This window comes from Ciconia boyciana, chromosome 34 (genome assembly GCF_034638445.1).
Source record: "Ciconia boyciana chromosome 34, ASM3463844v1, whole genome shotgun sequence".
In the NCBI taxonomy this organism is placed as follows: Eukaryota; Metazoa; Chordata; class Aves; order Ciconiiformes; family Ciconiidae; genus Ciconia; species Ciconia boyciana.
The window spans coordinates 216,129-242,841 of record NC_132967.1 but is presented as its reverse complement, the minus strand read 5'-3'; the positions used below and the strand labels follow the sequence as shown (position 1 = coordinate 242,841).

Here is a 26,713-nt window from a genome sequence, read left to right as displayed (position 1 = left end):
TCAGGGATCCCAAATCCCCCCAGAATTGCGCCAAAATGGAGTTCAGGGACCCCGAATCCCCTGGAATTGCCCCAAAATGGACTTCAGGGACCCCAAATCCCCCGGAATTGCCCCAAAATGGAGTTCAGGGACCCCAAATCCCCCGGAATTGCCCCAAAATGGAGTTCAGGGACCCCAAATCCCAGGAATTGCCCCAAAATGGAGTTCAGGGACCCCAAATCCCCCGGAATTGCCCCAAAATGGAGTTCAGGGACCCCAAATCCCCGGAATTGCCCCAAAATGGACGTTAGGGACCCCAAATCCCCCGGAATCGCCCCAAAATGGAGGTCAGGGACCCCAAATCCCCCAGAATCGCCCCAAAATGCCATAAATTTGTCATGGGGCCCCAAATCCCGGAATTGCCCCAAAATGGACTTCAGGGACCCCAAATCCCCCGGAATCGCCCCAAAATGGAGTTCAGGGATCCCAAATCCCCCGGAATTGCCCCAAAATGGAGGTCAGGGACCCCAAATCCCCCCGGAATTGCCCCAAAATGGAGTTCAGGGACCCCAAATCCCCCGGAATCGCCCCAAAATGCCATAAATTTGTCATGGGGCCCCAAATCTTCCTGAAATTGCCCCAAAATGGAGTTCAGGGACCCCAAATCCCCCGGAATTGCCCCAAAATGGAGTTCAGGGACCCCAAATCCCCCGGAATTGCCCCAAAATGGACTTCAGGGACCCCAAATCCCCCGGAATCGCCCCAAAATGGACTTCAGGGACCCCAAATCCCCCCGGAATCGCCCCAAAATGGAGTTCAGGGATCCCAAATCCCCCGGAATTGCCCCAAAATGGAGGTCAGGGACCCCAAATCCCCCGGAATTGCCCCAAAATGGAGTTCAGGGACCCCGAATCCCCCCGGAATCGCCCCAAAATGCCATAAATTTGTCATGGGGCCCCAAATCTTCCTGAAATTGCCCCAAAATGGAGTTCAGGGACCCCAAATCCCCGGAATTGCCCCAAAATGGACTTCAGGGACCCCAAATCCCCCGGAATTGCCCCAAAATGGACGTTAGGGACCCCAAATCCCCCGGAATCGCCCCAAAATGGACTTCAGGGACCCCAAATCCCCGGAATCGCCCCAAAATGGACTTCAGGGACCCCAAATCCCCGGAATCGCCCCAAAATGCCATAAATTTGTCATGGGGCCCCAAATCTTCCTGAAATTGCCCCAAAATGGAGGTCAGGCCCCCCAGATCCCCCTGCTGCGTCCCCGCCTCACAACACGCTGCCTGCTGGCGTGTCGGTAGCGTGTCAAGGCGTGGTTAGAGCGGCTTGGGGGCGGGTTGGGCGTTGAGGCGTGTTTGCTGCGTGTTAGGCTGTGTTGGGGGTGGTTGTAGTGCGTCGGGGCACGTGTTAACCGTGTCGAGGCGTGTTTTTAGCGTGTCAGGCGTGGCTTTAGTATGTCAAAGCAGGGTTTTGCATGTCAAGGTGTGTTTTGGGGCGTAGAAGCATGTTCTTAGTGTGTAAAGGCACGCTTTAAGCACCTTGGCCGTGTTCTTAGCGTGTAAAGGCACACTTTAAGCAGCTGGAGGCGTGTTCTTAGCGTGTAAAGGCACGCTTTAAGCAGCTGGAGGCGTGTTCTTAGCGTGTAAAGGCACGCTTTAAGCACCTTGGCCGTGTTCTTAGCATGTAAAGGCATGCTTTAAGCAGCTGGAGGCGTATTAGCGTGTAAAGGCGCGCTTTAAGCACCTTGGCCGTGTTCTTAGCGTGTAAAGGCACGCTTTAAGCAGCTGGAGGCGTGTTCTTAGCGTGTAAAGGCGCGCTTTAAGCAGCTGGAGGCGTGTTCTTAGCGTGTAAAGGCACGCTTTAAGCAGCTGGAGGCGTGTTCTTAGCGTGTAAAGGCGCGCTTTAAGCACCTGGAGGCGTGTTCTTAGCGTGTAAAGGCGCGCTTTAAGCAGCTGGAGGCGTGTTCTTAGCGTGTAAAGGCGCGCTTTAAGCAGCTGGAGGTGTGTTCTTAGCGTGTAAAGGAGCGCTTTAAGCAGCTGGAGGTGTGTTCTTAGCGTGTAAAGGAGCGCTTTAAGCAGCTGGAGGTGTGTTCTTAGCGTGTAAAGGCGCGCTTTAAGCAGCTGGAGGTGTGTTTTTAGCATGTAAAGGTGCGCTTTAAGCATCTTGGGCATGTTCTTAGCGTGTAAAGGCGCGCTTTAAGCATCTTGGGCATGTTCTTAGCGTGTAAAGGCGCGCTTTAAGCACCTTAAGTGTGTTCTTAGCATGTAAAGGAGCGCTTTAAGCAGCTGGAGGCGTGTTCTTAGCATGTAAAGGCGTGCTTTAAGCACCTGGAGGTGTGTTCTTAGCGTGTAAAGGCGCGCTTTAAGCACCTGGAGGCATGTTCTTAGCATGTAAAGGCATTTTAAGCATGTTAAAGCATGGTTTTAGCGTGTAAAGCTGTTTTTTAAGTGTATCAAGGCACGTACTTAACACGTAAATGCGTACTTTAAGCATGTTACAGTATGTTTTTAGTTTGTACACGCATGTTTTAAGCCCACCAAGGCATGTTTTAGCGGGTAAAGGCATTTTTACAGCGTGCCGAGGCATGTTTTGCCGTGTCAACCCATGCTTTAAGCGTGTTGAGGTCCATTTTTAGCATGTCAAGGCATATTTGACACGCATCGAGGCGTATTTTTAACACGTAAAGGCATGTTTGAAGCATGTCAAGGTATGTTTTTAGCATGTAGGCACGCTTTAAGTGTAGCGAGGCATGTTTTAGCGGGCAAAGGAATATTTACGGTGCACGGAGGCGTGTTTTTAACGTGTGAAGATACGTTTTAAGAGCGTTAAACCACGTTTTTAGCACGTCAAGGCACGTTTTAAGCGCATCGAGGCCCAATTTGAACACGCAAGAGCACGCTTTTCGTGTGTCAAACCGTGTTTTTAGCGTGTAGACGCCTTTTAAGCACGTCAAGGCGTGTTTTAGGCTGTAAAGCCGTATTTCAAGTGCGTCGAGACGTGTTTCCACAGCACCACGAGCGGGTTTTAGCGTGCCGTGGCGTGGTTTTAGCGTGCCGTGGCGTGGTTTTGGCGTGCTGCGGCGTGGTTTTAGCGTGCCGACGCGTGTTTTTGGCGTGTCCTGTCCGCAGCCGTGGCTCAGCGACCCCGAGGACGCCCCGTTCCTCGACCCCGTCCTGCGCAAACGCGCCGTCAAGGTCAAGCACGTCAAGCGGCGGGAGAAGAAGTCGGACAAAAAGGTGAGGCCCGGGCGCCCCCGGCCCTTCTATAGGGGCCTGCGGAGGCCCGGGTCCCTTCTATAGGGGCCTGCGGAGGCCCGGGTCCCTTCTATAGGGCGTCCCAGGGGCCCGGGTCCCTTCTATAGGGCGTCCCGGAGGCCCGGGTCCCTTCTATAGGGCGTCCCGGAGGCCCGGGTCCCTTCTATAGGGTGTCCCAGATATCTAGGCCCCTTCTATAGGGCGTCCCAGGGGCCCGGGTCCCTTCTGTAGGGCGTCCCGGAGGCCCGGGTCCCTCCTATAGGGTGTCCCAGATATCTAGGCCCCTTCTATAGGGCGTCCCAGGGGCCCGGGTCCCTTCTATAGGGCGTCCCAGGGGCCCGGGTCCCTTCTATAGGGTGTCCCGGAGACCTGGGTCCCTTCTATAGGGTGTCCCGGAGACCTGGGTCCCTTCTATAGGGTGTCCCGGAGACCTGGGTCCCTTCTATAGGGTGTCCCGGAGGCCCGGGTCCCTTCTATAGAGTGTCCCAGATATCTAGGCCCCTTCTATAGGGTGTCCCGGAGGCCCGGGTCCCTTCTATAGGGCGTCCCAGGGACCCGGGTCCCTTCTATAGGGCGTCCCGGAGACCTGGGTCCCTTCTATAGGGCGTCCCGGGGGCCCAGGTCCTTTCTATAGGAGGCCCTGGAGGCCCGGGTCCCTTCTATAGGGTGTCCCGGAGACCCGGGTCCCTTCTATAGGGCATCCCAGGGGCCCGGGTCCCTTCTATAGGGCATCCCGGAGACCTGGGTCCGTTCTATAGGGTGTCCCAGATATCTAGGCCCCTTCTATAGGGCATCCCAGGGACCCGGGTCCCTTCTATAGGGCGTCCCGGAGGCCCGGGTCCCTTCTAGAGGGGGCCCTGGAGGCCTGGGTCCTTTCTATAGGAGGCCCTGGAGGCCCGGGTCCCTTCTATAGGGCATCCCAGGGACCCGGGTCCCTTCTATAGGGCATCCCAGGGACCCGGGTCCCTTCTATAGGGCATCCCAGGGACCCGGGTCCCTTCTATAGGGCATCCCAGGGACCCGGGTCCCTTCTATAGGGCGTCCCAGGGGCCCGGGTCCTTTCTATAGGGTGTCCCAGATATCTAGGCCCCTTCTATAGGGCATCCCGGAGACCCGGGTCCCTTCTATAGGGCGTCCCAGATATCTAGGCCCCTTCTATAGGGCATCCCGGAGACCCGGGTCCCTTCTATAGGGCGTCCCAGATATCTAGGCCCCTTCTATAGGGCGTCCCGGAGGCCCGGGTCCCTTCTATAGGGCGTCCCGGGGGCCCGGGTCCCTTCTATAGGGCGGCCCGGGGGCCCGGGTCCCTTCTATAGGGCGTCCCAGGGACCCGGGTCCCTTCTATAGGGCGTCCCGGAGGCCCGGGTCCTTTCTATAGGAGGCCCTGGAGGCCCGGGTCCCTTCTATAGGGTGTCCCGGAGACCCAGATCCCTTCTATAGGGCATCCCAGGCGCCCGGGTCCCTTCTATAGGGCGTCCCAGGGACCCGGGTCCCTTCTATAGGGCGTCCCAGGGACCCGGGTCCCTTCTATAGGGCGTCCCAGGGACCCGGGTCCCTTCTATAGGGCGTCCCAGGGACCCGGGTCCCTTCTATAGGGCGTCCCATCTATAGGGCGTCCCAGGGACCCGGGTCCCTTCTATAGGGCGTCCCAGGGACCCGGGTCCCTTCTATAGGGCGTCCCAGGGACCCGGGTCCCTTCTATAGGGCGTCGCAGATATCTAGGCCCCTTCTATAGGGCGTCGCAGATATCTAGGCCCCTTCTATAGGGCGTCCCGGAGGCCCGGGTCCCTTCTATAGGGCGTCCCGGAGGCCCGGGTCCCTTCTATAGGGCGTCCCGGAGGCCCGGGTCCCTTCTATAGGGCGTCCCGGGGGCCCGGGTCCCTTCTATAGGGCGTCCCAGGGACCCGGGTCCCTTCTATAGGGCGTCCCGGAGGCCCGGGTCCTTTCTATAGGAGGCCCTGGAGGCCCGGGTCCCTTCTATAGGGTGTCCCGGAGACCCAGATCCCTTCTATAGGGCATCCCAGGCGCCCGGGTCCCTTCTATAGGGCGTCCCGGAGACCTGGGTCCCTTCTATAGGGCGTCCCAGGGACCCGGGTCCCTTCTATAGGGCGTCCCAGGGACCCGGGTCCCTTCTATAGGGCGTCCCAGGGACCCGGGTCCCTTCTATAGGGCGTCCCAGGGACCCGGGTCCCTTCTATAGGGCGTCCCGGAGGCCCGGGTCCCTTCTATAGGGCGTCCCGGAGGCCCGGGTCCCTTCTATAGGGCGTCCCGGAGGCCCGGGTCCCTTCTATAGGGCGTCCCGGAGGCCCGGGTCCCTTCTATAGGGCGTCCCGGAGGCCCGGGTCCCTTCTATAGGGCGTCCCGGGGGCCCGGGTCCCTTCTATAGGGCGTCCCGGGGGCCCGGGTCCCTTCTATAGGGCGTCCCGGGGGCCCGGGTCCCTTCTATAGGGCGTCCCGGGGGCCGGGTCCCTTCTATAGGGCGTCCCAGGGGCCCGGGTCCCTTCTATAGGGCGTCCCAGGGGCCCGGGTCCCTTCTATAGGGCGTCCCAGGGGCCCGGGTCCCTTCTATAGGGCGTCCCGGAGGCCCGGGTCCTTTCTATAGGAGGCCCTGGAGGCCCGGGTCCCTTCTATAGGGTGTCCCGGAGACCCAGATCCCTTCTATAGGGCATCCCAGGCGCCCGGGTCCCTTCTATAGGGCGTCCCGGAGACCCGGGTCCCTTCTATAGGGCGTCCCGGAGACCCGGGTCCCTTCTATAGGGCGTCCCGGAGACCCGGGTCCCTTCTATAGGGCGTCCCAGGGACCCGGGTCCCTTCTATAGGGTGTCCCGGAGACCTGGGTCCGTTCTATAGGGTGTCCCAGATATCTAGGCCCCTTCTATAGGGTGTCCCGGAGACCCGGGTCCCTTCTATAGGGCGTCCCGGAGGCCTGGGTCCTTTCTATAGGAGGCCCTGGAGGCCCGGGTCCCTTCTATAGGGTGTCCCAGAGACCTGGGTCCGTTCTATAGGGTATCACAGATATCTAGCCCCCTTCTATAGGGCGTCCCGGAGGCCCGGGTCCCTTCTATAGGGCGCCCCAGAGGTCCAGGTCCCTCCTATAGGGGGTCTCATAAACCCGTGTTTTTTGTATAGGGGGTTTTTTGTATATCCCACACACCCAGGTCCCTTCTATAGGGCACCCTGGACAGCGGGGTCCCTTCTATAGGGTGTCCTGCATGCCCGGGTGCCTTCTATAGGGTGTCCTGCACACCTGGGTCCCTTCTATAGGGCTCCCCGGAGGCCCGTGTCCCTTCTATAGGGGATCCCAGATGCCCGCGTCCTTTCTATAGGGCACCCTGAACAGCTGGGTTCCTTCTATAGGGGCCCACGTATGCCTGGGTGCCTTCTATAGGGGCCCGTGGACACCCGGGTCGCTTCTATAGGGTGTCTGTGATGCCTGGGTCCCTTCTATAAGGGCCCCCAGATGCCCGAGTCCCTTCCATAGGGGGCCCTGGGTGCCTACTGGGAGGTACTGGGAGGTACTGGTGGGGTTCCGGCGGGCACTGGGATGCCCTAGGGGTAACTGGGAGCTACTGGGAGGGCCTGAGGGTTACTGGGAGGGCCACTGGGGGCTACTGGGAGGGCTCCTGGTGATCCTTGGGAGCCTGACTGGTGGGGACTGGGAGCTACTGGTGGGGACTGGGAGCTACTGGGGGTGACTGGGAGCTACTGGGAGGCCCCGAGGGTTACTGGGAGGGCTCCTGGGAGCTCTGGGTGAGCTCGTGGTGATCCCTGGGAGCCTTACTGGTGTGAACTGGGGGTGACTGGGGGTTACTGGGAGCTACTGGGAGGCCCCCGAGGGTTACTGGGATGCCCCGAGGGTTACTGGGAGGGCCACCGGGAGCTGCTGGGAGGGCTCCCGGTGGTTTTTGGGGCGTTACTGGTGTGAACTGGGCGTTACTGGGAGGCCCCCGCGGGTTACTGGGAGGCCCCCGCGGGTTACTGGGAGGCCCCCGCGGGTTACTGGGAGGCCCCGAGGGTTACTGGGAGGCCCCCGCGGGTTACTGGGAGGCCCCAAGTGTTACTGGGATGCCCCGTGGGTTACTGGGAGGGCCACCGGGAGGCACTGGGAGGGCTCCCGGTGGTCCCTGGAGCCTTACTGGTGGGAACTGGTGCTTACTGGTGCTTACTGGTGGCAGAAGGAGGAGCGGTACAAGCGGCACCGGCAGAAGCCGCGGCACCGGGAGCGCAGCCGGCACCCGGAGCGCCCCGACGCCCGCGACCCCGCCGGGCTGGGCCAGTGCCTGGGCCCCGGCTGCACCCGCCCCGCCCGGCCCCCCTCCAAGTACTGCAGCGAGGCCTGCGGCGTCAAACTGGCCGCCAAGTGAGTACAAACCAGTACGGACCAGTACAAACCAGTACAGACCAGTACAGACCCCTATAAAGTGGGATCGAGCGCCATAGACCCCAATGATGCCCCGGCCGTGCAGGCACTGGAGGGAGAGTGGTGGTGTCAAGCTGGCTGCCGACTGAGTACAGACTGGTATAAACCAGTATAGACCAGTACAGACCAGTACAGACCAGTACAAACCAGTACAGACCAGTACAGACCCCTATAAAGTGGGATCGAGTGCCATAGACCCCAATGATGCCCCGGCCGTCCCAGTACTGGAGGGAGGTGGTGGTGTCAAGCTGCCTGCTGAGTGAGTACAGACCAGTAGAAACCAGTACAGACCAGTAGAAACCAGTATGAACCAGTAGAAACCAGTACAGACCAGTAGAGTTCCCTATAAAATGGGATCGAGTGCCATAGACCCCAATGATGCCCCGGCCGTGCAGGCACCGGAGGGAGAGTGGTGGTGTCAAGCTGGCTGCCGACTGAGTACAGACTGGTATAGACCAGTATAGACCAGTACAGACCACTACAAACCAGTACAGACCAGTACAAACCAGTACAGACCAGTAGAGACCCCTATAAAATGGGATCGAGTGCCATAGACCCCAATGATGCCCCGGCCGTGCAAGCACTGGAGGGAGAGTGGTGGTGTCAGGCTGGCTGCCGACTGAGTACAGACCAGTATAGACCACTATAGACCAGTATAAACCAGTATAGACCAGTACAAACCAGTACAAACCAGTACAGACCGGTACAGACCCCTATAAAATGGGATCGAGTGCCATAGACCCCAATGATGCCCCGGCCGTGCAGGCACCGGAGGGAGAGTGGTGGTGTCAAGCTGGCTGCCGACTGAGTACAGACCAGTATAAACCAGTATAGACCAGTAGAAACCAGTACAGACCAGTACAAACCAGTACAGACCGCTACAGACCTCTATAAAGTGGGATCGAGTGCCATAGACCCCAATGTTGCCCCGGCCGTCCCAGTACTGGAGGGAGGTGGTGGTGTCAAGCTGCCTGCTGAGTGAGTATAGACCAGTAGAAACCAGTACAGACCAGTAGAAACCAGTATGGACCAGTAGAAACCAGTATGGACCAGTAGAAACCAGTACAGACCAGTATAGATCCCTATAAAATGGGATCGAGTGCCATAGACCCCAATGATGCCCCGGCCGTCCCAGTACTGGAGGGAGGGTGGTGGTTTCAAGCTGCCTGCTGAGTGAGTACAGACCAGTAGAAACCAGTATGGACCAGTAGAAACCAGTACAGACCAGTACAGACCGGTACAGACCAATACAAACCGGTATAGACCAGTACAGACCAGTATAGACCAGTACAAACCGGTATAGACCAGTACAGACCAGTATAGACCAGTACAAACCAGTATAGACCAGTACAGACCAGGAGCCCTGCGGCTGCGAGAGCGGATCCCCAGTGGATCCCGAGGTGCTGCTGGGCCAGGGGGACCCCCCAGGGCGCCCCCCTCCCCCCCGCCCTCCCCCGGATCCCAGGGTGGATCCCCCTCCCCCACCCGATCCCGGGGATCCCGGGGTGCTGGGGGACCCCCATTAACCCCCTCTCCCCTTGCACCCCGCAACCGGATCGACTGGATCCTGCCCCAGGGGATCCCCTTCAACAGATCCCGGGGATCCCGGGCTCCTGTGGCAGCGGGGGGCCCCTCACCCCCCTCCCCCCTGTTTCTCAGCCGGATCTACAAGATCCTGCCGCAGTGGATCCAGCAGTGGATCCCCCCCCATCCCAGGGATCTTGAGGTCCTGTGGCAGCGGGGTCCCCCTGTTACCCCCCCTCCCCACCCTATTTCCCAGCCGGATCTACGAGATCCTGCCGCAGCGGATCCCAGGGATCCCGGGTTCCTGTGGCAGCGGGGCCCTCCCTCACCCCCCTCCCCCCGTTTCCCAGCCGGATCTACACGATCCTGCCGCAGCGGATCCAGCAGTGGATCCCCCCGATCCCAGGGATCCCAGGCTCCTGTGGCAGCGGGGTCCCTCCCTCACCCCCTCCCCACCCTGTTTCCCAGCCGGATCTACGAGATCCTGCCGCAGCGGATCCAGCAGTGGATCCCCCCTGATCCCAGGGATCTTGAGGTCCTGTGGCAGCGGGGTCCCTCCCTCACCCCCTCCCTGCCTGTTTCCCAGCCGGATCTACGAGATCCTGCCGCAGCGGATCCCAGGGATCTTGAGGTCCTGTGGCAGCGGGGTCCCTCCCTCACCCCCTCCCCACCCTGTTTCCCAGCCGGATCTACGAGATCCTGCCGCAGCGGATCCCAGTGGATCCCCCGATCCCAGGGATCTTGAGGTCCTGTGGCAGCGGGGTCCCTCCCTCACCCCCTCCCCACCCTGTTTCCCAGCCGGATCTACGAGATCCTGCCGCAGCGGATCCAGCAGTGGATCCCCCCTGATCCCAGGGATCTTGAGGTCCTGTGGCAGCGGGGTCCCTCCCTCACCCCCCCTCCCCACCCTGTTTCCCAGCCGGATCTACGAGATCCTGCCGCAGCGGATCCAGCAGTGGATCCCCCCCGATCCCAGGGATCCCGGGCTCCTGTGGCAGCGGGGTCCCTCCCTCACCCCCTCCCCCCCCATTTCCCAGCCGGATCTACGAGATCCTGCCGCAGCGGATCCAGCAGTGGATCCCCCGATCCCAGGGATCCCAGGCTCCTGTGGCAGCGGGGTCCCTCCCTCACGCCCCCTCCCCACCCTGTTTCCCAGCCGGATCTACGAGATCCTGCCGCAGCGGATCCAGCAGTGGATCCCCCTGATCCCAGGGATCTTGAGGTCCTGTGGCAGCGGGTCCCTCCCTCACCCCCTCCCTGCCTGCTCCCCAGCCGGATCTACGAGATCCTGCCGCAGCGGATCCCAGGGATCTTGAGGTCCTGTGGCAGCGGGGTCCCTCCCTCACCCCCCTCCCCACCCCGTTTCCCAGCCGGATCTACGAGATCCTGCCGCAGCGGATCCCAGGGATCCCGGGCTCCTGTGGCAGCGGGGTCCCCCCCTCACCCCCCCTCCCCACCCCGTTTCCCAGCCGGATCTACGAGATCCTGCCGCAGCGGATCCCAGGGATCTTGAGGTCCTGTGGCAGCGGGCTCCCTCCCTCACCCCCTCCCCCCCTATTTCCCAGCCGGATCTACGAGATCCTGCCGCAGCGGATCCAGCAGTGGATCCCCCCCGATCCCAGGGATCTTGAGGTCCTGTGGCAGCAGGGTCCCTCCCTCACCCCCCCTCCCCACCCTATTTCCCAGCCAGATCTACGAGATCCTGCCGCAGCGGATCCCAGGGATCCCGGGCTCCTGTGGCAGCGGGCTCCCTCCCTCACCCCCCCTCCCCACCCTATTTCCCAGCCGGATCTACGAGATCCTGCCGCAGCGGATCCAGCAGTGGATCCCCCCCGATCCCAGGGATCTTGAGGTCCTGTGGCAGCGGGGTCCCCCTGTTACCCCCCCTCCCCACCCTATTTCCCAGCCGGATCTACGAGATCCTGCCGCAGCGGATCCCAGGGATCCCGGGCTCCTGTGGCAGCGGGGTCCCTCCCTCACCCCCCTCCCCACCCCATTTCCCAGCCGGATCTACGAGATCCTGCCGCAGCGGATCCCAGGGATCCCGGGCTCCTGTGGCAGCGGGCTCCCTCCCTCACCCCCCCGTCCCCACCTGTTTCCCAGCCGGATCTACGAGATCCTGCCGCAGCGGATCCAGCAGTGGATCCCCGATCCCAGGGATCTTGAGGTCCTGTGGCAGCGGGGTCCCTCCCTCACCCCCTCCCCACCCTGTTTCCCAGCCGGATCTACGAGATCCTGCTGCAGCGGATCCAGCAGTGGATCCCCCCGATCCCAGGGATCCCGGGCTCCTGTGGCAGCGGGCTCCCTCCCTCACCCCCTCCCCACCCTGTTTCCCAGCCGGATCTACGAGATCCTGCCGCAGCGGATCCAGCAGTGGATCCCCCCCGATGCCAGGGATCTTGAGGTCCTGTGGCAGCGGGGTCCCTCCCTCACCCCCTCCCCACCCTGTTTCCCAGCCGGATCTACGGGATCCTGCCGCAGCGGATCCCAGGGATCTTGAGGGCCTGTGGCAGCGGGCTCCCTCCCTCACCCCCCCTCCCCGCCTGCTCCCCCAGCCGGATCTACGAGATCCTGCCGCAGCGGATCCAGCAGTGGCAGCAGAGCCCCTGCGTGGCGGAGGAGCACGGGAAGCGGCTGCTGGAGCGGATCCGGCGGGAGCAGCACCAGGCCCGCCTGCGCCTGCAGGAGATGGAGCGGCGCTTCCACGAGCTGGAGGGGCTGATCGCCCGCGCCAAGGGGCACCCGCCCCGCGAGGACGAGGAGGTGGGGACCCCCCCGCACCCCGGGGATCCCCCGCACCCCTTAACCTCCCCCCCCCGGACACCTGGGGACCCCCTGGACACCGTAACCCCCTTCCCTGCGCCCGTGGGTGCTCACGGAGCCCCTTAACCCTCCCCAGACCCCTGGGTGCCCCCCAAATCCCGTAACCCCCTCCTCTGGGTGCTCCCCTGCACCCCTTAACCCCCCAGACCCCTGGGTGCCCCCAAATCCCTTAACCCTCTCCTCTGGGTGCCCCCTGCACCCCTTAACCCCCCCCAGACCCCTGGGTGCCCCCAAATCCCTTAACCCTCTCCTCTGGGTGCCCCCTGCACCCCTTAACCCCCCCAGACCCCTGGGTGCCCCCAAATCCCTTAACCCTCTCCTCTGGGTGCCCCCTGCACCCCTTAACCCCCCCAGACCCCTGGGTGCCCCCAAATCCCTTAACCCCTCCTCTGGGTGCCCCCTGCACCCCTTAACCCACCCCAGACCCCTGGGTGCCCCCTGCACCCCTTAACCCCCCCGACTCCTGGGTGCCCCCAAATCCCTTAACCCCTCCTCTGGGTGCTCCCCGCACCCCTTAACCCCCCAACACCTAGGGGCCCCTGAACCCCGTAACCCCCTTCCCTGCACCCATGGGTGCCCCCTGCACCCCTTAACCCCCCAGACCCCTGGGTGCCCCCAAATCCCTTAACCCCCTCCTCTGGGTGCCCCCTGCACCCCTTAAAGCCCCCCAGACCCCTGGGTGTCCCCCTGCACCCCTTAACCCCCCAACACCTGGGTGCCCCCAAATCCCTTAACCCCTCCTCTGGCTGCCCCCTGCACCCCTTAACCCCCCCAACACCTGGGGCCCCCTGAACCCCGTAACCCCTTCCCTGCACCCATGGGTGCTCACTGAGCCCCTTAAAGCCCCCCAACCCCTGGGTCCCCCCCAATCCATGGCTGCCCCCCACCCCAGCATTCCTCCCCAGTCCTTGGGTGCTCCCCCCCGGGTGCCCCCCCCAATCCCTGGGTGCCCCCCCACCCTGGGGCTCCTCCCCCAACCCCTGGGTGCCCCCCCGCAATCCCTGTGTGCCCCCCAGCCCCTGGGTGCCCCCCCCTAATCCACGGGTAACCCCCCACTGCAGGGTTCCCCCCAATCCATGGGTGCCCCCCCAATCGATGGGTGCCCCCCAATCCATGAGTTCTTCCCTAACCCCTGGGTGCCCCCAAATTTCTGGGTCCCCCAAATTTCTGGGTCCCCCTAACCCCTGGGTGCCCCCTAATTTCTGGGTGCCCCCCAATCCATGGGTGCCCCCAATCCATGAGTTCTTCCCCTAATTTCTGGGTGCCCCCAAATTTCTGGGTCCCCCTAACCCCTGGGTTCCCCCACCCTAATTTCTGGGTGCCCCCAAATTTCTGGGTGCCCCCCAACCCCTGGGTGCCCCCTAACCCCTGGTTTCCCCCCACTCCTGGGTTCCCCCCAATTTCTGGGTTCCCCCTAATTTCTGGGTGCCCCCCTAACCTCTGGGTTCCCCCCCCAAATTTCTGGGGTCCCCCTAACCCCTGGGTGCCCCCCCTAATTTCTGGGTGCTCCCCCAATTTCTGGGTGCCCCCCCAATCCATGAGTTCTTCCCCTAATTTCTGGGTGCCCCCCTAATTTCTGGGTGCCCCCTAACCCCTGGGTGCCCCCCCACCCCTGGGTGCCCCCACAAATTTCTGGGTCCCCCCAATTTCTGGGTCCCCCCTAACCCCTGGGTGTCCCCCCACCCCTGGGTGCCCCCTAATTTCTGGGTGCCCCCCAGAATTTCTGGGTGCCCCCCGGGTGCCCGCAGAGCACGGAGGGGGACAGCGAGGACACGGACCTGCAGATCTTCTGCGTCTCCTGCGGGCACCCCATCAACCCCAAGGTGGCCCTGCGCCACATGGAGCGCTGCTACGCCAAGGTACCTATGGCCCCTATAGGCGCCGCCCCCGCCCGCCCTCGGGCGGCCCCCGGGGATCGCCCCCCCCCGCCCCCGCAGCTGTAGGGGGGGGCCGGAGGGTTGGGGATCTATAGGGGATGTGGGGTCTGTAGGGGGTAGGGGGGCTCCCCGGGTTCTATAGGGGCCGTATGGGTCCTGCTCTGGGGGTCTGTAGGAGAGATTGGGTTCTATAGGGGCCATATGGGTCCTGCTCTTGGGTTCTATAGGAGATAGCGGGTTCTATAGGGGCCATATGGGTCCTGCTCTTGGGGTCTGTAGGAGATACCGGGTTCTATAGGGGCCATATGGGTCCTGCTCTTGGGATCTGTAGGAGCTATCAGGTTCTATAGGGGCCATATGGGTCCTGCTCTTGGGATCTGTAGGAGCTATCAGGTTCTATAGGGGCCATATGGATCCTGTTCTTTGGGTCAGTAGGAGATATCAGGTTCTATAGGGGCCATATGGGTCCTGCTCTTGGGTTCTATAGGAGATATTGGGTTCTATAGGGGCCATATGGATCCTGTTCTGGGGGTCTGTAGGAGATAGCGGGTTCTATAGGGGCCATATGGGTCCTGCTCTTGGGGTCTGTAGGAGATACCGGGTTCTATAGGGGCCATATGGGTCCTGCTCTTGGGGTCTGTAGGAGATACCGGGTTCTATAGGGGCCATATGGGTCCTGCTCTTGGGATCTGTAGGAGCTATCAGGTTCTATAGGGGCCATATGGGTCCTGCTCTTGGGATCTGTAGGAGCTATCAGGTTCTATAGGGGCCATATGGGTCCTGTTCTTTGGGTCAGTAGGAGATATCAGGTTCTATAGGGGCCATATGGGTCCTGCTCTTGGGTTCTATAGGAGATATTGGGTTCTATAGGGGCCATATGGATCCTGTTCTTGGGGTCTGTAGGAGATAGCAGGTTCTATAAGGGCCATATGGGTCCTGTTCTTGGGGTCTGTAGGAGATAGCGGGTTCTATAGGGGCCGTATGGGTCCTGCTCTTGGGGTCTGTAGGAGATATCAGGTTCTATAGGGGCCATATGGGTCCTGTTCTTTGGGTCAGTAGGAGATATCAGGTCCTATAGGGGCCGTATGGGTCCTGCTCTTGGGTTCTATAGGAGATAGCGGGTTCTATAGGGGCCATATGGATCCTGTTCTGGGGGTCTGTAGGAGATATCAGGTTCTATAGGGGCCATATGGGTCCTGCTCTTGGGTTCTATAGGAGATAGCGGGTTCTATAGGGGCCATATGGGTCCTGCTCTTGGGGTTTGTAGGAGATATCACGTTCTATAGGGGCTATATGGGTCCTGTTCTTGGGGTCTGTAGGAGATAGTGAGTTCTATAGGGGCCATATGGGTCCTGCTCTTGGGGTCTGTAGGAGATATCAGGTTCTATAGGGGCCATATGGGTCCTGTTCTTGGGTTCTATAGGAGATATCAGGTTCTATAGGGGCCATATGGGTCCTGTTCTGGGGGTCTGTAGGAGAGATTGGGTTCTATAAGGGCCATATGGGTCCTGCTCTTGGGGTCTGTAGGAGATAGTGAGTTCTATAGGGGCCATATGGGTCCTGTTCTTTGGGTCTGTAGGAGATAGTGGGTTCTATAGGGGCCATATGGGTCCTGCTCTTGGGTTTTTTAGGAGATATTGGCTTCTATAGAGGCCATATGGGTCCTGTTCTTGGGGTCTATAGGAGATATCGGGTTCTATAGGGGCCATATGGGTCCTGCTCTGGAGATCTGTAGGAGATATTAGGTTCTCTAGGGGCCATATGGGTCCTGTTCCTGGGGTCTATAGGAGATATCAGGTTCTATAGGGGCCATATGGGTCCTGTTCTTGCGGCCTGTAGGGGATATTGGGTTCTGTAGGGGCCATATGGAATCTGTTCTTGGGGTCTGTAGGAGATATAGGGCTTCTTTGGGGCTTATAGGGGCCATACAGTATTTGGTTTTGGGTTCTATAGGGGATAGAGCGGCTCCCCGGGTTCTATAGGAGCCATATGGATCCTGTTCTCGGGCTTTGTAGGGGATAGAGGGGCTCTCCCAGGTTCTATAGGGGCCATATGGACTCTGGTCTTGGGCGCTATAGGGGATCTAGCGGCTCTGCTGGGTCTACAGGAGTTGTATAGAACACACTGCAGGGCTCTGTCGGGGATATAGGAGCTCCCCCGGGTCTATAGGGGCCATAGGGACTCTAGTTTTGGGCTCTGTAAGGGACATAGGGCTTCTCTGGGGCTTATAGGGGCCATACAGAATTTGGTTTTGGGCTCTATAGGGGATAAAGGGGCTCCCCCGGGTTCTATAGGGCCCATATGGATCCTGTTCTTGGGCTCTATAGGGGATATAGGGGTTCTCAGGGGGCTGTAAGGGTATACAGACTCCGCCATGGAACTCTATAGGGCGTCGGGTGGGGCTATAGGGGCCATACAGACCCTGCCGTGGGGCTCTGTAGGGTGTCGGGTGGGGCTATAGGGGCCCTACAGACCCTGTTGTGGGGCTCTATAGGGGATATAGGGGCTCTCGGGCAGGCTATATGGGCCATACGGACCCCGCTGTGGGGCTCTATAGGGGCTGGGGGATATAGGGGCTCTACAGACCCCACCATGGGGGTCTATAGGGGATATAGGAGTTCTCAGACGGGCTATAGAGGCCATACAGGCCCCGCCGTGGCGCTCTATAGGGGCTGTGGGGGGGCTATAGGGGCCCTACAGACCCCACTGTGGGGCTCTATAGGGGATATACGGGCTCTCGGGTGGGCTATAGGGGCCCTACAGACCCCGCCGTGGGGCTCTATAGGGGCTGTGGGGGGCTATAGGGGCCCTACAGACCCCACCGTGGGGCTCTATAGGGGATAGAGGGGCTGGGGGGGGCTATAGGGGCCCCTGAGGGTCTATAGGCGCCCCCGGCCCCTATAGCCCCCTGCCCCCCCACAGTACGAGAGCCAGACGTCCTTCGGGTCCATGTACCCCACCCGCATCGAGGGGTGAGCGGGGGAGGGGAGCACCCACCCCTGGGGGGAGGGGGTACGTGGGTGCTGGGGGGGAGGGGAGGGGAGCAGCCACCCCTGGGGGGGAGGGGTACGTGGGTGCTGGGGGGAGGGTGCTGGGGGGTTGGGTGGGGAGGGGAGCACCCACCCCTGGGGGGGCAGGGAGGCCGGAAGCTTTGGGGTGGGGGGAGGGGTACGTGGGTGCTGGGGGGTGGTGGGTGCTGGGGGGGGGCGGGGTGTTGCAGGTGCTGGGGGGAGGGGGGAGGGGAGCACCCACCCCTGGGGGGGCAGGGGGCCGGAAGCTTTGGGGTGGGGGGAGGGGTACATGGGTGCTGGGGGGTGGTGGGTGCTGGGGGGGCGGGGTGCAGGGGGTGGGGAGGGGAGCACCCATCTGCTTGGGTGCCCTGGGGGTGGGGGTGTCCCCAATTCCTGTAAGGGGGGAGGGGTTTTGTGGGTGCCTGTGAGGGGGAGGGGGCACCCAGACACCTGGGTGCCCTTGAGGTGAGGGAGGGAGGGGGGGTGCGTGGATATTTGGGTGCCCTCTCCCACCCTCCCTCCCCCCCAGGGCCACCCGCCTCTTCTGCGACGTCTACAACCCCCAGAGCAAAACCTACTGCAAGCGCCTGCAGGTGCTGTGCCCCGAGCACTCCCGGGACCCCAAGGTGAGGGCACCCATGGGTGCTGCTGGGGCACCCATGGGGCGGGAGGGGCCCTGCGGGGTGGGGAGGGGCCCTGGGGGCTGGGGAGGGGCCCTAAGGGGGGAAGGGTCCCTAAAGGGGGAGGGGCGGGTATGAGGATGGGAGGGATGGGGAGTGCACCCATGGGTGCTGGGGGTGGAGGTGAGGGCACCCATGGGTGCTGCTGGGGCGGGAGGGGCCCTGCGGGGTGGGGAGGGGCCCTGGGGGGTGGGGAGGGGCCCTAAGGGGGGAAGAGTCCCTAAGGGGGAGGGGGGTATGGGGATGGGAGGGGATGGGGGAGTGCACCCATGGGTGCTGGGGGTGGAGGTGAGGGCACCCATGGGTGCTGCTGGGGCACCCATGGGGCGGGAGGGGCCCTGGGGGCTTGGGGAGGGGCCCTGGGGGGCTGGGGAGGGGCCCTGGGGGGTGGGGAGGGGCCCTAAGGGGGAAGGGTCCCTAAGGGGGAGGGGGGTATGGGGATGGGAGGGGATGGGGAGTGCACCCATGGGTGCTGGGGGTGGAGGTGAGGGCACCCATGGGTGCTGCTGGGGCACCCATGGGGCGGGAGGGGCCCTGCGGGGTGGGGAGGGGCCCTGGGGTGGGGAGGGGCCCTAAGGGGGGAAGGGTCCCTAAGGGGGAGGGGGTATGGGGATGGGAGGATGGGGGAGTGCACCCATGGGTGCTGTGGGGTGCACATTCAGTGAGGGCACCCATGGGTGCTGCTGGGGCACCCATGGGGGCGGGAGGGGCCCTGAGGGGTGGGGAGGGGCCCTGGGGGGTGGGGAGGGGCCCTAAGGGGGGAAGGGTCCCTAAAGGGGAGGGGGGTATGAGGATGGGAGGATGGGGAGTGCACCCATGGGTGCTGTGGGGTGCACATTCTGTGGGGGTGGGGAGGGTTATGGGGAGGTTGTGGGATGGGAGAGGTCATAGGGAGATGGGGGGTGCACCCATGGGTGCTGTGGGGTGCACATTCAGTCCTGTGGGGTGCACCCATGGGTGCTGTGGGGTGCACATTCAATCCTGTGGGGTGCACCCATGGGTGCTGTGGGGTGCACATTCAGTCCTGTGGGGTGCACCCATAGGCGCGGGAGCACCCATGGGTGCTGTGGGGTGCAGCCATGGGTGCTGTGGGGTGCACCCATGGTTGTGGGGTGCACCCATGGGTGCCGTGGGGTGCACATTCAATCCTGTGGGGTGCCCCCATAGGCGCGGGAGCACCCATGGGTGCTGCGGGGTGCCACCCCCCCCCATCAGGCCACGTACGCCGCCGTGGGGCACACCCCCGGGTGCCGTGGGGCGCTGCCCTGACGGCCGGGTGCCCCCCACCCGTAGGTGCCGGCGGACGAGGTGTGCGGGTGCCCGCTGGTGCGGGACGTCTTTGAGCTGACCGGGGACTTCTGCCGCGTCCCCAAGCGCCGCTGCCACCGCCATTACTGCTGGGAGAAGCTGCGCCGCGCCGAGGTGGACCTGGAGCGCGTCCGCGTGGTGGGTGCTCCCCGGGGGTCCCGTGGGTGGTCTCGAGGGTCCCGTGGGTGACGTTGAGGTTCCTTGGTGGCCTTGAGGGTCCCGTGGGTGACGTGGGTCCCGTGGGTGGCGTTGAGGTTCCTTGCTGACGTTGAGGTCCCATGGGTGACATTGAGGTTCCTTGGTGGCCTTGAGGGTCCCGTGGGTGACATTGAGGTCCCATGGGTGGCCTTGAGGGTCCCGTGGGTGACGTGGGTCCCGTGGGTGACATTGAGGTTCCTTGGTAGCGTTGAGGTTCCTTGGTGGCCTTGAGGGTCCCATGGGTGGCGTTGAGGTTCCTTGGTGGCGTTGAGGTTCCTTGGTGGCCTTGAGGGTCCCGTGGGTGACATTGAGGTCCCGTGGGTGGCGTTGAGGGTCCCGTGGGTGGCACTGAGGGTCCCATGGGTGGCGTTGAGGTCCCATGGGTGGCGTTGAGGTTCCTTGGTGGCCTTGAGGGTCCCGTGGGTGACGTTGAGGTCCCATGGGTGGCGTTGAGGTCCCGTGGGTGACATTGAGGTCTTCTGGGTGGCCTTGAGGGTCCCATGGGTGACGTTGAGGTTCCTTGGTGGCCTTGAGGGTCCCATGGGTGACGTTGAGGGTCCCATGGGTGACATTGAGGTCCCATGGGTGGCCTTGAGGGTCCCGTGGGTGATGTTGAGGGTCCTGTGGGTGACATTGAGGTTTCTTGGTGGCATTGAGGTCCCATGGGTGATGTTGAGGGACCCTTGGATGGCCTCGAGAGTCCCGTGGGTGACATTGAGGGTCCCGTGGGTGACATTGAGGTTCCTTGGGTGACATTGAGGTCCCTTGGATGGCCTTGAGGGTCCCATGGGTGACGTTGAGGTTCCTTGGTGGCATTGAGGTTCCTTGGTGGCCTTGAGGGTCCCGTGGGTGGCTTTGAGGTCTTCTGGGTGGTCTCGAGGGTCCCGTGGGTGACATTGAGGTCCCATGGGTGGTTTTGAGGGTCCCATGGGTGGTGTTGAGGTTCCTTGGTGGCATTGCAGGTCCTGTGGGTGGTGTTGAGGTCCCGTGGGTGACATTGAGGTTCCTTGGTGGCGTTGAGGTTCCTTGGTGGCCTTGAGGGTCCCGTGGGTGACATTGAGGTCCCATGGGTGGCGTTGAGGGTCCCGTGGGTGGCACTGAGGGTCCCATGGGTGACATTGAGGTCCCATGGGTGGCGTTGAGGTCCCATGGGTGGCGTTGAGGTTCCTTGGTGGCCTTGAGGGTCCCATGGGTGACGTTGAGGTCCCATGGGTGGCGTTGAGGTCCCGTGGGTGACATTGAGGTCTTCTGGGTGGCCTTGAGGGTCCCATGGGTGACGTTGAGGTTCCTTGGTGGCCTTGAGGGTCCCATGGGTGACGTTGAGGGTCCCGTGGGTGACATTGAGGTCCCATGGGTGGCCTTGAGGGTCCCGTGGGTGATGTTGAGGGTCCTGTGGGTGACATTGAGGTTTCTTGGTGACATTGAGGTTCCATGGGTGATGTTGAGGGACCCTTGGATGGCCTCGAGAGTCCCGTGGGTGACATTGAGGGTCCCGTGGGTGACATTGAGGTTCCTTGGGTGACATTGAGGTTCCTTGGTGGCGTTGAGGGTCCCGTGGGTGACATTGAGGTCCCTTGGGTGGCGTTGAGGTTCCTTGGTGGCCTTGAGGGTCCCGTGGGTGACGTGGGTCCCGTGGGTGACATTGAGGTTCCTTGGTGGCGTTGAGGTTCCTTGGTGGCCTTGAGGGTTCCATGGGTGACGTTGAGGTTCCATGGGTGACGTTGAGGTTCCTTGGTGGCCTTGAGGGTCCCGTGGGTGACATTGAGGTCCCATGGGTGGCCTTGAGGGTCCCGTGGGTGACGTGGGTCCCGTGGGTGACATTGAGGTTCCTTGGTGGCGTTGAGGTTCCTTGGTGGCCTTGAGGGTCCCATGGGTGACGTTGAGGTTCCATGGGTGGCGTTGAGGGTCCCGTGGGTGACATTGAGGGTCCCATGGGTGACATTGAGGTCCCATGGGTGGCGTTGAGGTCCCATGGGTGGCGTTGAGGTTCCTTGGTGGCCTTGAGGGTCCTGTGGGTGACGTTGAGGTCCCATGGGTGGCGTTGAGGTCCCGTGGGTGACATTGAGGTCTTCTGGGTGGCCTTGAGGGTCCCATGGGTGACGTTGAGGTTCCTTGGTGGCCTTGAGGGTCCCATGGGTGACGTTGAGGGTCCCATGGGTGACATTGAGGTCCCATGGGTGGCCTTGAGGGTCCCGTGGGTGATGTTGAGGGTCCTGTGGGTGACATTGAGGTTTCTTGGTGGCATTGAGGTTCCATGGGTGATGTTGAGGGACCCTTGGATGGCCTCGAGAGTCCCGTGGGTGACATTGAGGGTCCCGTGGGTGACATTGAGGTTCCTTGGGTGACATTGAGGTTCCTTGGTGACGTTGAGGGTCCCGTGGGTGACATTGAGGTCCCATGGGTGACATTGAGGTCCCTTGGATGGCCTTGAGGGTCCCATGGGTGACATTGAGGTTCCTTGGTGGCGTTGAGGTCCCGTGGGTGACATTGAGGTCTTCTGGGTGGCCTTGAGGGTCCCATGGGTGACATTGAGGTTCCTTGGTGGCGTTGAGGTTCCTTGGTGGCCTTGAGGGTCCCGTGGGTGGCTTTGAGGTCTTCTGGGTGGTCTCGAGGGTCCCGTGGGTGACATTGAGGTCCCATGGGTGGTTTTGAGGGTCCCATGGGTGGTGTTGAGGTTCCTTGGTGGCGTTGCGGGTCCCGTGGGTGGTGTTGAGGTCCCGTGGGTGACATTGAGGTCTTCTGGGTGGCCTTGAGGGTCCCGTGGGTGACGTTGAGGGTCCTTGGTGGTGTTGAGGTCCCGTGGGTGGCCTAAGGGTCCCATGGGTGACGTTGAGGGTCCCGTTGGTGATGTTGAGGTTCCATGGGTGACATTGAGGTTCCTTGGTGGCCTTGAGGGTCCCGTGGGTGGCCTCGAGGGTCCCGTGGGTGACATTGAGGTCCCATGGGTGACATTGAGGTTCCTTGGTGGCGTTGAGGTCCCATGGGTGGCCTTGAGGGTCCCATGGGTGACATTGAGGTCCCATGGGTGGCGTTGAGGTTCCTTGGTGGCCTTGAGGGTCCCGTGGGTGACGTTGAGGTCCCATGGGTGGCGTTGAGGTTCCTTGGTGGCCTTGAGGGTCCCATGGGTGACGTTGAGGGTCCCATGGGTGACATTGAGGTCTTCTGGGTGGCCTCGAGGGTCCCGTGGGTGACATTGAGGTCCCATGGGTGGTGTTGAGGGTCCTTGGTGGCCAACGTTGAGGGTCCCGTGGGTGACATTGAGGTTCCTTGGTGGCGTTGAGGTTCCTTGGTGGCCTTGAGGGTCCCATGGGTGACGTTGAGGGTCCCATGGGTGACATTGAGCTTCCATGGGTGACATTGAGGTTCCTTGGTGGTCTTGAGGGTCCCGTGGGTGACGTTGAGGTCCCGTGGGTGACGTTGAGGTTCCTTGGTGGCGTTGAGGTCCCATGGGTGACGTTGAGGGTCCCGTGGGTGACGTTGAGGGTCCCATGGGTGACATTGAGGTCCCGTGGGTAGTCTTGAGGTCTTCTGGGTGGCCTCGAGGGTCCCATGGGTGACGTTGAGGTCCCATGGGTGGCGTTGAGGGTCCCATGGGTGACATTGAGGTCCCGTGGGTGATATTGAGGTTCCTTGGTGGCCTTGAGGGTCCCATGGGTGACGTTGAGGGTCCCATGGGTGACATTGAGGTCCCATGGGTGGCGTTGAGGTTCCTTGGTGGCCTTGAGGGTCCCATGGGTGACGTTGAGGGTCCCATGGGTGTCACTGAGGTCCCTTGGGTGCCCCGGGTGTCCCCATGTCCCCGGTGGTGGCCCCAAGGCTGCTGCGATGTCCCCAGGGGTGTCCCCACGTCCCTGATGGTGTCCCCAAGGGGGTCCCCGTGTCCCACATGATGTCCCCAAGGGCGTCCCCATGTCCCTGATGGTGTCCCCGTGTCCCTCACGGTGTCCCCAAGGGTGTCCCCATCTCCCAAAGGGTGTCCCCATGTCCCTCACGGTGTCCCCAAGGGCGTCCCCATGTCCCTGATGGTGTCCCCATGTCCCCAGTGATGTCCCCAAGGGTGTCCCCATGTCCCTGACTTTGTCCCAAATGATGTCCCCAAGGGTGTCCCCCGTGTCCCCATGGGTGTCCCCAGTGATGTCCCCAAGGGTGTCCCCCAGGGTGTCCCCATGTCCCTCACGGTGTCCCCATGTCCCAAATGCTGTCCCCGAGGGTGTCCCCATGTCCCTCACGGTGTCCCCAAGGGTGTCCCCGTCTCCCAAAGGGTGTCCCTGTGTCCCCATGTCCCTAATGCTGTCCCCAAGGGTGTCCCCATGTCCCTCACGGTGTCCCCATGTCCCAAAGGTTGTCCCTGATGGTGTCCCCAAGTCCCTGATGGTGTCCCCAAGGGTGTCCCCATCTCCCAAAGGGTGTCCCCATGTCCCAAATGCTGTCCCCGAGGGTGTCCCCAAGTCCCTGACGGTGTCCCCAAGGGTGTCCCCATCTCCCAAAGGCTGTCCCCAAGGGTGTCCCCATGTCCCTGTGTCCCTGTGTCCCCATGTCCCTCACAGTGTCCCCATGTCCCAAAGGCTGTCCCTGGCGGTGTCCCCCAGGGTGTCCCCATGTCCCTGATGGTGTCCCCATGTCCCAAATGCTGTCCCCAAGGGTGTCCCTGTGTCCCTCACGGTGTCCCCAAGGGTGTCCCCATCTCCCAAAGGGTGTCCCTGTGTCCCAAATGCTGTCCCCAAGGGTGTCCCCATGTCCCTCACGGTGTCCCCATGTCCCAAAGGCTGTCCCCAAGGGTGTCTCCATGTCCCTGACAGTGTCCCCATGTCCCTGATGGTGTCCCCATGTCCCCAGTGATGTCCCCAAGGGTGTCCCCATGTCCCTCACAGTGTCCCCAAGGGTGTCCCCATGTCCCTGACTGTGTCCCCATGTCCCTCACAGTGTCCCCATGTCCCAAAGGCTGTCCCTGACGGTGTCCCCAAGTCCCTGACAGTGTCCCCATGTCCCTGATGGTGTCCCCATGTCCCAAATGCTGTCCCCAAGGGTGTCCCCGTGTCCCTGACGGTGTCCCCAGGGCTGTCCCCGAGGGTGTCCCCATGTCCCCAAGGGTGTCCCCAGGGCTGTCCCGTGCCCCCCCTGACCTCCCCTCCCCCTCCCCCGCAGTGGTACAAACTGGACGAGCTTTTCGAGCAGGAACGCAACGTCCGGGCGGCCATGACCAACCGGGCGGGGCTGCTGGCCCTCATGCTGCACCAGACCATCCAGCACGACCCCCTCACCACCGACCTGCGCTCCGACCGCTGACGTCACCCCCCACCCCACCCCACCCCCGGCACCGCTGTCCCCTCCCCATGTCCCCCTGTCGTCGTCGTCCCGTCCCCCCGCCCGCCCCGGGCTCCGGCCCCCCAATAAAATGGGTGTTGAAGGAGGCGCTTGTGGGGTGTCTGGGGGGATCTATAGGGTCGGGGGATCCTATAGGGCTGGGGGGGGGCGAGGGTATATGGGGTGGGGGGTGGGGGGATATGGGATGGGGGGGTATATGGGGTGGGGGGTATATGGGGTGTGTGGGGGTGTGTGGGGGGTATATGGGATGTGGGGGTATATGGGATGTGGGGGGTATATGGGGTGTGTGGGGTATATGGGATGTGGGGGGATATATGGGATGTGGGGGGTATATGGGATGTGGGGGGGTATATGGGGTGGGGGGATATATGGGATGTGGGGGGGGTATATGGGGTGGGGGGTATATGGGATGTGGGGGGGTATATGGGATGGGGGGTATATGGGATGTGGGGTGGGTTGGGGGGCCTGGGCAGTGGGCCCTATAGGGATGAGGGGGGGTTATAGGGCCAGGGGGACTTTATAGGGCTGGGGGACTCTATAGGGTGAGGGGTATATGGGCCACAGGGGGTTTGGGGGGTCCCTATGGGGCCTGGGGGTGGGGCCTATAGGGATGAGGGGGGCTATAGGGCCAGGGGGACTCTATAGGGTGAGGGTATATGGGCCATGGGGCTCTATCCCTATGGGGCCTGGGGGTGGGGCCTATGGGGCCGGGGGGACTCTATAGGGTGAGGGGTTTATGGGCCATGGGGGCTCTGGGGGGTTTGGGGGGTCCCTATGGGGCCTGGGGGGTGGGGCCTATAGGGCTGGGGGGACTCTATAGGACTGAGGGGGGTCTATAGGGCTGGGAGGACTCTCTAGGGCTGAGGGGTCTATGGGCCACGGGGGCTCTATAGGGTCAGGAGTCAATATAGGGCTTCAAGAAGATCTATAGCGCTGGAAGGGGCCCCTATGGGGCTGACGAGTCTCTATAGGGCTGGGGGCTCTATAGGGCTGGAGGGCTCCTATGGGGCTGGGGGCTCTATGGGGCTGGGGGCTCTGTGGGGCTGGAGGGCTCCTATGGGGCTGGGGGCTCTATAGGGCTAGAGAGCTCCTATGGGGCTGGGGGGGCTCTATGGGGCTGGGGGTCCCTGTGGGGCTGGAGGGCTCCTATGGGGCTGGAGGGCTCCTATGGGGCTGGGGGTCCCTGTGGGGCTGGGGGTCCCTGTGGGGCTGGGGGCTCTATAGGGCTATAGGGCTCCTATGGGGCTGGAGGGCTCCTATGGGGCTGGGGGCTCTGTGGGGCTGGGGGCTCTATGGGGCTATAGGGCTCCTATGGGGCTGGGGGGCTCCTATGGGGCTGGGGGCTCTGTGGGGCTGGGGGGCTCTATGGGGCTGGAGGGCTCCTATGGGGCTGGGGGGCTGTATGGGGCTGGGGGCTCTGTGGGGCTGGAGGGCTCCTATGGGGCTGGAGGGCTCCTATGGGGCTGGGGGCTCTATGGGGTTTCTATAGGGCCGGGGGGGGGGCGGGGGTGTCTCTGTGGTGCTGACGGGAACGGCGGGATCTCATTAGCATAGCCCCGCCCTCATTAGCATACCCCCGCCCCTCCCGGCGCGCCGCGCGCCGCTCCCGGCCTGGCCCCGCCCCCCTGTCACGTGTCCCGCGGCGCGGGCGGCGGGCGGGAGCCCGGCGCCACGTGGTCCGCCGCTATTTGCATAGCCCCGCCCCCCCGCGCGCGCGCGGCGGCCGTTGGAAGGGGGGGCGGGGCGGCAGCGTCACGTGCGCGGCGGCAAAGCCCCGCCCCTCCCCATTGGCCGCCGCCGCCTCACGTGCCCTCCCGCCCCGCCCTTTCGCCGCGCTTCCGCTTCCGGCGCGCCGCCCCGCCCCGCCCCGCCCCGCCCCTCGCGCCCGTGCCCTCGCGCTGCGCCACGAGCGGGAGCGACCATGGCCGGGCCGGTACCGGGGAGGGGAGGGCGGGGGGGGGAGGGCGGGGGAGGGGCCGCGGGAGGGGGAGGGCGCGCCGGGGGCAGCCGAGGCGGGGGAGGGCAGGGAGAGGTTGGAGGGGATGCGGGGGAGGGGGCGGCTGGCGGGGGAGGGGCGGCTGTGGGGTGCGCGGCGGCGGGGGGGAGGAGGTGGGGGAGGGGAGGGGGCGTTGCGGGGGGCCGGGAGCGGGGGAGGGGTGGCCGTGTGGGGAGGGGCCGCGTTGTGGAGCGGGGGGAGGGGCCGCGGCGGCGGGAGGGGCGTGGCCCGGCGGTGTTTGGGGCGCGGCTTGGCGGGGAGGGGCGGGGCTTCGGCGCCACCTGCGCGGGGCGGGGTTCCGGGGCAGGGG

The 26,713-nt window shown here is 63.0% G+C and overlaps 1 protein-coding gene across 1 annotated transcript in view; it reads left to right on the top strand.

Moving 5' to 3' along the window:
- CXXC1 (CXXC finger protein 1) overlaps window positions 1-24,454 on the top strand; it is a 34,175-nt gene extending 9,721 nt beyond the window's left edge. The window contains exons 8-15 of the mRNA XM_072849036.1: window positions 3,116-3,223; window positions 7,417-7,601; window positions 11,741-11,948; window positions 13,757-13,867; window positions 16,808-16,857; window positions 17,426-17,522; window positions 18,870-19,022; window positions 24,228-24,454. Coding sequence (XP_072705137.1) covers window positions 3,116-3,223; window positions 7,417-7,601; window positions 11,741-11,948; window positions 13,757-13,867; window positions 16,808-16,857; window positions 17,426-17,522; window positions 18,870-19,022; window positions 24,228-24,368 — 1,053 coding nt within the window. The 3' untranslated portion in view covers window positions 24,369-24,454. The remainder of the gene's footprint in view (window positions 1-3,115; window positions 3,224-7,416; window positions 7,602-11,740; window positions 11,949-13,756; window positions 13,868-16,807; window positions 16,858-17,425; window positions 17,523-18,869; window positions 19,023-24,227) is intronic.
- Window positions 24,455-26,713: the final 2,259 nt, after the last annotated feature.